Here is a 12,109-nt window from a genome sequence, read left to right on the forward strand (position 1 = left end):
AATATTTGTCTCAGCTTACCAGGATCTTCAATACCACAAATAAAAGTGGCAATAGTGAATGTGGCAGAGACATTTCTTACTTATTGGCCATACACACACTTTCCCATACTTCTAAGCCCAATTGCCGGTAGATGGGGCCTAGTTCTAGCCAATAGACTGTGCATGGAAATTATGTGGGTCGGTTCCAGGGCAAAGCACAGAAGAATTAATATTAACATTGATATGTTTGGCTGTGTCCCCACCCAAATTTCTACTTGAATTGTATCTCCCAGAATTCCCCTGTGTTGTGGGAAGGACCCAGGGGGAAGTAATTAAATCATGGGGACTGGTCTTTCCGGTGCTGTTCTCCTAATAGTAAGTAAGTGTCAGGAGATCTGAGGGCTTTATCAGGGGTTTCTGCTTTTGCTTCTTCCTCATTCTCTCTTGCTGCCGCCATGTAAGAAGTGCCTTTTGCCCTCAGCCGTGAATGTGAAACCTCCCCAGCCTTGTGGAACTGTAAGTCAAACTTCCTTTTCTTCCCAGTCTTGTGTATGTCTTTATCAGCATTGTGAAAACAGACTGATACAATAAATTGGTACCAGTACAGTGGGGCGTTGCTGAAAAGATACCAGGAAATGTGGAAGCGACTTGGAACTGGGTAACAGGCAGAGGTTGGAACAGCTTGGAAGGCTCAGAAGAAGACAGGAAAGTGTGGGAAAGTTTGGAACTTCCTAGTGACTTGTTGAATGGCTTTGGCAAAAATTCTGATAGCGATATGGTCAATAAAATCCAGGCTGAGGTGGTCTCAGATGGAGATGAGAAGCTTTTTGGGAACTGGAGTAAAGGTGACTCTTGTAAAGACACTGGCAGCATTTTGCCCCTGCCCTAGAGATTTGTGGAACTTTGAACTTGAGAAAGATGATTTAGGGTATCTGGCAGAATAAATTTCTAAGCAGCAAAGCATTCAAGAGGTGACTTGGGTGCTATTAAAGGCATTCTGTTTTATAAGGGAAGCAGAGCATAAAAGTTTGCAAAATTTGCAGGTTGACTATGCGATAGAAAAGAGAAACCTGTTTTCTGGGGAGAAATTCAAGCCAGCTGCAGAAATTTGCATAAGTAGCAAGGAGCCTAATGTTAATCCCCAAGACCATGGGGAAAATGTCTCCAGGTCATGTCAGAGACCTTCACGGCAGCCCCTCCCAATCACAGGCCCAGAGCCCAGTAGGAAAAAAGTGGTTTCATGGACTGGGCCCAGGGTCCCTGTGCTGTGTGCAGCCTAGGGACTTGGTGCCCTGTGTCTCAGCCACTCAAGCCATGGCTAAAGGGGCCAATGTACAGCTTGGGCTGTGGCTTCAGAGTGTGGAAGCCCCAAGCATTGGCAGCGTCCATGTGGTGTTGAGCCTGTGAGTGCACAGAAGTAAAGAATTGAGGTTTGGGAACCTCTGCCTAGTTTTCAGAAGATGTATGGAAACTCCTGGATGCCCAGGCAGAAATTTGCTGCAGGGGCAGAGCCCTCATGGAGAACCTGTGCTCAGGCAGTGCAGAGGAGCCCCCATACAGAGTCCCTACTGGGGCATTGCCTAGTGGAGCGTGAAAAGAGGGCCACCATCCTCCAGGCCGCAGAATGGTAGATCTACTGACAGCTTGCACCATGCGCCTGGGCCACAGACACAATGCCAGCCTTTGAAAGCAGCAGGAGAGAGACTGTATCCTGCAAAACCACAGGGGTGGAGCTGCCCAAGACCGTGGGAACCCACATCTTGCATCAGTGTGAGCTGGATATGAGATATGGAGATCATTTTGGAGCTTTAAGATTTGACTACCCCAGTGGATTTTGGATTTGCATGGGTCCTGTAACCCCTTTGTTTTGGCCAGTTTCTCTCATTTGAAACAGCTGTATTTTCCCAGTACCTGTACCCCCATTGTGTCTAGGAAGTAACTAGCTTGTTCTTGGTTTTACAGGCTCATAGGCAGAAAGGACTTGCCTTGTCTCAGGTGAGACTTTGGGCTGTGGACTTTTGGGTTAATGCTAAAATGAGTTCAGACTTTGGGGGACTGTTGGGAAGGCATGGTTGGTTTTGAAGTGTGAGAACATGATATTTGGAGGTGCCAGGGATGGAATGATAAGGTTTGGCTGGGTTCCCATCCAAATCTCAACTTGAATTGTATCTCCCAGAATTCCCACGTGTTGTAGGAGGGATCCAGGGGAAGGAAATTGAATCATAGGGGCCTGTCTTTCTCATGCTATTCTCGTGATAGTAAATAAGTGTCATGAGATCTGATGGGTTTATCAGGGGTTTCTGCTTTTGCTTTTTCCTCATTCTGTCTTGCCACCACCCTGTAAGAAGTGCCTTTCACCCTCAGCCATGATTGCAAAACCTCCCCAGCTGTGTGGAACTGTAAGTCTAATTAAACCTCCTTTTCTTCCCAGTCCCGTGTGTGTCTTTATCAGCAGCATGAAAATGGACTAATGCGAACACTCTTATTATTACAGTGATAATGAAGCTTCAGGTTCTAGATGGTACAGTTATAATTTGCTTAGCATGTTTTATCAGCATAAGTCCTTGGGCAGTTTTATATAATTTCTCTTGCTAAACTGTATTACCATATAGTGGAGGAAAAATGAACCTTTATTATGTCAAGCCACTGATTTTCAAACTTAATTTGCTACTGCAGTATTACCTAACATGCTATAGTGTAGACTAATGTAGTGTGTATTATTGTCTTTGATAGGATCATCTATAAATTTCCACACATATAAATATTATTTGCAGTAAAGTCTTGTTAGCTATCCTTTAGCAAGTTAAGGAAGTTCCCTTGAAATGCCTTGTGTGAATAGAATATATATATTAATAATGAATGGATATTGAATATCATCAAATGCTTTTTCCAGCACCTGTTGAGATGACAATTTTTTTATGGTGAATTGATAAATGTTCTAATGATAATCCATCCTTGTATTATTTGAATAAAGTGCCTTGTCATGTTTTGTTCTTTTAGCTTATTATTTAGCATTCCTGAATTAAAATAATTTAGTTGTGATTTTTCCATATGTGGCCACAGCTGAGGGTGGCCTATAATTATCCTTTCTTGTACTGTCCTTGAATGGGTTGGTAGCATTGTTGTGATCACATTGTAACTTTAGCTGGGAATGTTTTCTTTCTTTCTCAGAAAGTTTGTCAGTTTGCTCTTTAGCTGTGTATATTGGATTATTGGTAAATTGTATTGTGAGCCCATCCTTTGTGGGACTTTCCTTGTAGAAATCCTGTTAGGCTTGGGCTATGAGAGTTTGCAACTTGTTCCTGCCATAGATCCCTCATATATAATTGGTCCGGAACCCCTACTGCTTAACAGCTGTTTGATTTTGCTTTTATTTTCTTACCAATAAAGTACAGGTAATAAAAATGTCTACCTCATTAGGTTGTTGTGAGGATTTAAAAAGTTATTTCTATGTAAGTGAATAGAACAGTGGTCTAAAAGGGGAGGAGTTCCCCTCAAGAACTGATATATTTGGGAATTATTTTCTTATTGTATTATTTTAGAATAGCTTTTAAATTCAGCTTCAGTGAAAAAAAGTACATCCTACTTAAACCAAATCAGATAGTGCACATACAAATGTTTAAATCAGATAAGATAGGAATTGATCATTTACTTGACGTAAGATTCACTAAGGAATGTTCTTGGCAAGATTGAGAAACTGATTTCAGTTACCCATATCTACTTTTCCCCTTTCAAAACCATACTTTCCTCTGGCCATCCTGCAAGTTGTTCCTGCACTATACTTCTGTCCTATGGTCCTTATTCTCAACTGCTTCTCAGCTAATTCCATTTGAATTGTTTGTATTTATTTCTGAACTCTTCTGCCCTATGACAGAAGAGAAACTTTAGAGAATAGTGTGTGATATAGGCACTATGTAGGCTTACAACAAGTATTTGTTGAGTAACTGAATTTTCTAGTTCCCATTATTTGTAGTAGTAAATTCTCACCCACACTCATTTGACCTTGAGGTTTTTGTAAATATAACATTTTTATGGCCATTAATATGATTTGTCAACTTACTGTGTAAGCAACTTTTCAGGAATCTTATTACGTAAGTGTGGTATAAAAACACTACATATCATAGATTTGAAGAGCATGTCATTAATCACAATGGATTTAGTGTATGAAATTTCCTTTTTTACCTGTACCAGTTTCAGATTAGTTTAAAAATATTAGTTATTTTTCCATCTTGATACATTTTAGCATTTGCCATATTGAAACTGTTGCATTTGTGGGTTCATAGAAAGTCATTTAAAAAACTCTTTTCATAAATGTTAGAAAAAGGCCTTTTTTATGCTGAAGTGTAAATGCCATACACAGAAGAAAATTATCTTTCATGAGCCAAGCTCTCCACTAGTGTTTTCACTTTTCTTTCATTTAATTTTTGTGTCAAATCTGTAAGATTATGTCTTCAGTTTATAGGTAACGAAACTAAACCCTCAATAGGGTAAATGACTTGCTCAGGGTCTCATAAACAGCAGGGATTTGAACTCAAGTTTTTGGATTCTAAGCCAGTATTATTGAAGATACACTCAAGAAATATAACCCTTCTGTGATGAACTAAAGAGATAATATTCCATTTAACTTTTGAAAGGAAATAATTTAAGGGAAACTCACAAGAGCTATAGAAACATTTTTTAAGCTAAGGCTGAAGGCTTTAAGTTTGAAGTGGATTCTTATTAAAGAGACCTGCCCTTTCGTTATACCTCCTAACCCCTTGTTTAGATATAAGACTTTCCAAAACATACACTCTAATTCCATGGAAGGAATACATTCTAGCTGTGTTCACATTGCACAATTACTTCATGTCTATTTAGCTGTAATTTCCTTTCTCATTACTTGTCCTTGATGTCTTATATTCTGTATTGTAACTTTTTTTGAGTTCTGTTATATTTATTTAATACCCGTGATTGTTGTTCCCTGCTTTGTTTGGTACTTTACATGCAGAAGATGCTTAATAAGTATTGAACACTATTGAGTTACAGCATTTAAGATTCTTGTACAATGTGCCCCTCCCACCTCTATAATATTCTTTATTACATTCATATAGAAATAGCCAAACTGTTGTTCATTTTTCACCTTTGCTTATCTTTTCTTGTGCCTTTTTCTTTTTCTGAATGGCTTTTCTCCTCCTTTCCTTTACTTATGGCTTTGATTTCAATTCTGCCTCCTCAGTGAGACCTCCACCATTAAGACCATTAGAAGTCTTTCATTCCTTTGAATATCTTTTTGCAGTTATTGTCATTGGAATGTGTTTGACACTTCAGCATATCTTATTGTCATTTATCCTTCTGTATATGCAACGTCTTATCTGGATTGTGAGTTTAAATTTTTGTATTTCTTTAGGTTTGAGTATTAGCTAACATGTTCAAGAGATTCTCAGTGAATATTCTGATAGAAATTCAGTGGTAGTTACCTATAAAAGGCTTTATATAAAGCATTGCTGACTGGTTTGGGGAGAAAATTTAGCAGATAAAAATGAAGTGGTCTGCCATCTAACATGTCTCAATTGACATTGAAATTGATAAAAAGAAAATAATCCAGGCCAAGTGGCTCATATTTGGATATATTCTAGAAACAACAGTGTGATACCTTCTCCCACTTTCTTTTTCTTTCTTGTCATGTCTTTTTTTTTTTTTTCCTTTTTCTTTGAGACAGAGTCTTGCTATGTCACCCAGGCTGGAGTGCAGTGGTGCAATCATAGCTCACTGCAACGTAGAACTCCCGAGCTCAAGTGTTCCTCCTGCCTCCGCCTCCTGAATAGTTGAGACTACAGGTGTGAGCTACCTATTCTGTGTCTCTTAACATATGCACTTACATTGTTGACCATGAACCTCCTTGATCTTGTTTTTAACATTTACTGTGTTTTTGTTTTGTCTCTGAATAGCTAAAAATGGAGCAATTTTATTTTCTTCTTCAATCTCGATCACATATTTCTTGTTGGTCAGTTATTGGGGACTGTAACTGACTCATTTGCACTATGTTCTATTAGGTGAAATTTTCATTAGAATGAAAGCATGATTCTCATTCTAATTTTCATTAGAATGAAAGCATGATTCTCTCAGCTGACCACTGACTTATTATTTGTTGTAATTTTGGAAAATAGTGAAAAGTATGGTAGTGTTGAAGCAAAACCTATGCTGGACTTAGCTTTTAATAACAAATGACATACATTTATTGGGCAACTAATTTATACATCTAGACATTCTGCAATATAGTTTAAGTAAATAATGGAAGATCTGTAAGCTAGCTGTTATTAACTTTATTTTTCATGTGAAGAAATGAGTCTGAGAAGAATTAGATAGCTGTCTAAAAGGTCAAATATTTAACAACTAGCACTGCTGTAACATAAACTCTTAAAAGCAGGGACTTTGTTTTGTTCACTATTGCAGTCTCAAAACTTAAGACATGACTGGGACTCAGATATTTGTTAAATGAATCCAGTTCCTCTCCTCTTATTCTCTCTTGAACTCAACTTCAGATTTTCACTCCTGTCACTCCATTAAAGCTATTTTTGTTGATGTTATCGATGACCTCACTGTTACTAACATCCAAATATCTTGTCTTTTCTAACTTGACCTCTCAAGTTATATTTACCCATTAGTTACTCCCCTTCCCTTGAAATTCATTGTTTACTGACTTCCAAAACAACACATTCTCTTGTTTCTTTCCTTTCTTCCCTGGCTACTCTTCAGTAATGTTTTCTTTTCATCTTTCATGCCTCTAAATATTGGAGTATTCTCAGGGCTAATTCTTCAGATGTTTTCTACTTTTGATTTACTTTTACTTCCTTGGCAATATCACCCAGTGCAATACCTTTAAATACCACTTAGATGCTAGTAATTACCAATTTATATTTTTGTCCTGGACTTTTCCCCAAACTCTGCTCTAATACATTGAATTATTAATAGATTAATAGATGTGAAACTTAATATGTCCAAAACTAGACTCCTAATATCTTAATTTTCTATGCTTACAGTTAGAAGAGCATATCTAATTCATACAAACCCAACCCTTCTAGTTGATTAGGACAGAAAACCTTCGTGTCATCTTTGACATCGAGACCAGTTTCGACCTGTTGGCTGTGTCTTCTAAATATATTCTGAATCTGATTACTTCTCACCTCCATTGCAATCTTTCTGGCCCAAGCCAGCATCCTTTTCCAGATTTTATTGTAATAGGTTCCTAGCTGATTTCCTGCCGGGACCCTTGGCCCCTCTGCAGACTATTCTCAATATAATAGCCTGGGGTGTCCTATTTATAGAAGGAAAAAGTCAGGACATGTTTTTCTCTCAGAATAAAAGACTAAATTCTTAAAACCTACCTTTTTGACCTCATTTCTTACTAGTCAGTCCAGCTCCACTGGCTCCCTCGCTAATATCAAGCATGTCCTCCTACTACTCCCAAGATCTCTGCATTTATTTTTCTCTCTTCTGGCATAGTCTTTCCACAGATAATCTTCGTGACAGGTCTTATGGTCTTTACTGAGGTCTTCAGGTCTGCGTGAGGTTCCTGCTGACTATCCCATTTAAAATTACAGTTCCTTTCCTGTATACCCTTTTCCATCCCACCCAGCAGCACTTAACCCCCCTTCTTCTCATGTTACTTAGTATCCTTTAACACACTCTATTCTACTTCTTTATCATGGTGTGTTTTTGTGTTTTACATTTATCTCTTCTTATTAGAATATATATTTTACCAGAATGTAAGTTCCATAGGAGCAGGAATATATTCATTTGTCTTTCCTTATTTGTTCATGTGTCCATTCCCAGAACAAATGAAGTAGTGAATGAGTATTAGACCTGAATTTGAATCTAGTTCTGTTTGACCTGATAGCTAAACTAGGCTACCATTTGGTTTATGTGTATATATTCTTTGTTTTAGATACACACACCCCTATGCAAACCCCACCACTACTCAAAAGCCTTTTGAAGTAATGTCTTATAAATTTTATATATAATGAACTATCTTGATATATTTAATATTTAATCTTACACTGACTAATTACTATATTCCAAATTTTATCTTTAAATATAGCTGTGGCATGCATTTGTTTTATTACTTTTATAAAATTAGTGTGTGTGCACACACATATTACTACTGTGCATACTGTATTACTATATTTTGTTATATACATGTATATCTGTATGTGTAGATCTATATATATAATTTTTAAAACAGGTTATCAGGACACCCCATGGGAGAGACTTCGATGACTCTTTAGAAAAGTGTGAAGAGTATTTGAGCCCAAGGTCGTGTAGTAAGCCCCAGCATTCAGCGAGGACCTTACTAGTCCATTCAGCACCCTCAACAATGCCAAAGCATTCTCCAAGCCCTGTGTTAAATAGAGCTTCTCTCAGGGAAAGGTAATTATGTGCGGTCTTCATTTCTGTACTCATCTTTGAATAATAAGTATTAGAAGGGAAAGCAGCAATTATGCATGTGAAATGAATATCTATAAAAGTGTAATTTGATTTTAAGAGGCTTAAATTGTTTTTGTTTAAAATATATTACATATTAGATAATGTTAGATATTTCTTCCTAGCACAGTTCTCTAGATGTGGGTTTATTCACCAGATATGGGTCACATTAACCCCAATTACAGATTATAGTTCTTAAAAGTGAAAAGTAATATATATGATTGTTTTTAGTAGATTCAGAGGAATTTAATTATTACAGGCTTGCCTTAAGTGTAAACACAACACAGATTATATTTTTTATTTAGTCATAATGGCTATCTATATATTGTTGGTAGATGGTATCTAGTTTTCTCAAACAGCCTTCTCCCAACTCCCTAAGAGCATCTTAATCATATAAAGATTCCAACTCTCCGTTTAAAAATGCTATGGCAGCCAGAGTCTGATCCTGTTATAATTTGAATGTGAAATAAATAGTTCCTTTTCATATATTTTAAAATTGAAATTGGAAATTCCTTGCCTCTGTCACAAATAGTAATATAGAAAACCATGTTTCTGTAATAAGTTGAAAAGAAGTCAATCCTGGTGAAAAAAATTATGTAAGTTTTTTTCTATATGTAAGAGAAACACTGTCAACAACGTGGAAATCGATGTATCTTTACAACTGGTGTCAGAAAGCGAAAGTAAGCACACCAAATTCCTGTAGTGTATTGGGGTCATCAGGCATAATTAACAAAGATTTAATTACCTGTAGAGAATATATTGAAAGTTTAACTCAAAACTGATGATTTGAACAACAGTGTGTTAGTTTGGATGCTGTATTAAAACAAATCTATTTTAAACATACAGGTTTATCTGTTTACTTATTAGCTTTGCAAGCATTCATAATGGATATATGGAGGCATGTTGTAGACCCCAATCCTGAGATACGTCATTTTGATTAAGGTTGCTTCTAGTTCATTAGAGTCAGGCCTGTGGCGGGGTTGGGAGGGTCATGGAATCGTTAACATAGGTGCACACACAAACAACGTCATCATTAAAAATTCAGGAGAAAAACTGGAAGAGAGGTTTTCCTGCTGAAGTTGATAACTTGCGTCTCAGTATCAGGGGACTTTCCTTGATTTCCTCATCTGCCCAGCTGTTTAGACACACAGTTGGTGCTCCTTTCTTTTTATCAACTTTTAGAAATCATCTCTAGTGATTTTATTGATTAGGTCCTTTATCATCTCTGTAAATTTTCCAGAATTTCTTAAATCTGTATTTCCTTGGATATGTTTTTATTTACTTTTATAATAAACTTTTATAAATACTTTTACAAATGAGTATTATTTACTTTTATAAATTTATGTTTTTATTTACTTTTATAAATACTTTTATTTTTCTACCTTTTCACATATTTTGTAGAACTCTCCAATTGTAAACCTACCACTCTAGTACAGTATTAATTTTAGTTCTGTGTTACTTTATCTTTGTATACAATTTTGTTCCGGCTTTTGACCTCAGTCTTTTCTGGATTGATAAATTTGTCATTGAGGCTATATTCAAAAATTCTTCATTGATGACAGTTAAAGTTAGCTGCCCCTTTATTCATATTTCAGTATGGGAAAGGGCTTAGAGTAGATAGCGGTGGCATTTACACATTATTTTCACTCAGGATGATAGATGTAGTAAGTTCTTGCTAGAAGAAAATGAGTGATTCTAATGTTAAACATTACCTATTTTAACTATAACTTGAGGAAGGTTAGGTAATTTTAAAATAATACAATGGCAATTTAGTTTTGAATTTCCCTATACAAATTAACATTTTATTGGTATACTCTCTGGGGCAGGCATGACAGATAAGGTTTTTTAACTTTCACTAAAGCAGAACACCTTTGATTTGAGTGTATTTTCTAAATATCTAGATTAGTCTCTAAAGGAAAATAAAATGTCTAAGGCATACTACTAGGAACAAAACATTTTATTCTTTTCAACACTCAGTATCGCATCTTTAAATATAAGACATTCTCTGAAATGGCTTTTTCTAGGTCACTAAGCAGTATACTTGTAGGGTGTTTATACAATCTATTGAAATCAATAAACAATTTAAACCGATATAAATGTTGATTGTATGTTCTAGGCAAAATTGGAAGTTTTGCGTGGGCGCTGTATGACAGAACATACAGTTATAGGAGTTTATCTGTGTAAATATTTATTGAAATTAAATAAGTTTTCTCTAAGACTGCAGTAAAATGCTGACTCCTTAATCGTGTATATAAACAGATTTTTAGAAACTTTCCCAATGGCTTTAATCAAATGAATTTCTTTATTTATAGTAAAGGTGGGTTTTGCTTTGTGCCCGTTTAAGAAATTCCTCCAGTGAAGTTAGCACAACATAAAATGGTTTCAATTTTGGTTATAAGTGTTATATTTCAGAAGTTGTTTCCTTCTCAATGTGTAAATATTAATAATTTAAAATTTGTGTGAAGTTTTGAGTTATTACTAAAATTAGACCAAGAAATACTAGCAAATCTACTGAAAAAGGAGCTGATACTCTTTTGAATCATGCCTAAAGTTTTGACTTTTATAAATGAAATTAGATTGGCAAGCAGGCATTCCTTATCCCACAGCACAGACTAGTGGATCCTCTAATAGTATCATTGAAGAGATCCAGTGGATCCTCACAGCTGAATAGTTGGATCTCAGATTTCCAAGATGTGCTATATATATCGCAAATAACAAAGTCTGCTAATTTATTTTTCATAGGTGCAATAGAACTTGCTTTTGCATATACAGGAGATTAAAATTTAGATAATTGATTATTCATTATTTATTGCATTTTTAAGTAGATTATATAAAACATTTATCCTGTTTAGTGGTTTATACTTTGTATAAACATATGATAATTTTAGCTTTTAAGAACAAACTGGACTCATGCCTATAATCCCAGCACTTTGGGAGGCCAAAGCGGGCGGATCACGAGATCAGGAGTTTGAAACCAGCCTGACCAACATGGTGAAACCTGTCTCTACTAAAAATACAAAAATTAGCCAGATGTAGTGGTGGGCAATCCCAGATACTCAGGAGGCTGAGGCAGGAGAATTGCTTGAACCTGGGAGGCGGAGGTTGCAGTGAGCCAAGATTGCGCCATTGCACTCCAGCATGGGTGACAGAGCAAGACTCCATCTCAAAAAAAAAAAAAAAAAGGACAAACTGGGAAGAAAAAAAGGCAAAGATTTAAGCAACATAGCAACATTTTACCTATTTCATTATTATATGAAATAAAGTCATTTATCTATACTAGTGTCAGTTGTGAATTTGAGAAGGGCATAGGAAAGAGAAAGGGATGCTTTATTTCTTCTTTCACATCTTTAATTTCAACCCCTAGACTCTAATAATAAAGTCATATTTTTCAGTTTTTTAGATGCATTTATTCATAGCTGAGACTAGAGAGATGATATCATCTGTGTTGAAAAGAAACCATTTAACTTCTATGTTGCTCTGCATTCTGAAAAAATAAGCATGATTAAATTGTAAATATTTTTATCTATTATATACATTTTGTTTCATTTCATAAAATTAGGTATTTTTTTCTCAACAGAAAGGAATTTTTTCACATAGCTTAAGGGTATGATTACTAGAGAATAGGAAGGATATGTAAAGGCATTGTACATAGAATTACTGTTTTAATATT

General features: G+C 35.9%; 1 protein-coding gene across 7 annotated transcripts in view; it reads left to right on the forward strand.

The window, feature by feature from the left end:
- Positions 1-12,109, forward strand: part of SPATA6 (spermatogenesis associated 6) — a 215,564-nt gene that overhangs the window by 99,722 nt on the left and 103,733 nt on the right. For 6 of the 7 annotated variants that reach the window (XR_005242091.2, XR_005242090.2, XM_007978825.3 and 3 more), the window contains one exon: positions 8,201-8,385. The exons of the other annotated variant lie outside the window; for it this stretch is intronic. Coding sequence is in view for 4 of the 6 variants with exons in the window: in XM_007978825.3 (XP_007977016.1) it covers positions 8,201-8,385 (185 nt within the window). In the remaining 2 variants the exon portion in view is untranslated. The remainder of the gene's footprint in view (positions 1-8,200; positions 8,386-12,109) is intronic. 7 annotated transcript variants of the gene reach the window in all.

The sequence above is a fragment of the Chlorocebus sabaeus genome, chromosome 20, assembly GCF_047675955.1.
Source record: "Chlorocebus sabaeus isolate Y175 chromosome 20, mChlSab1.0.hap1, whole genome shotgun sequence".
NCBI classification, from domain to species: domain Eukaryota; kingdom Metazoa; phylum Chordata; class Mammalia; order Primates; family Cercopithecidae; genus Chlorocebus; species Chlorocebus sabaeus.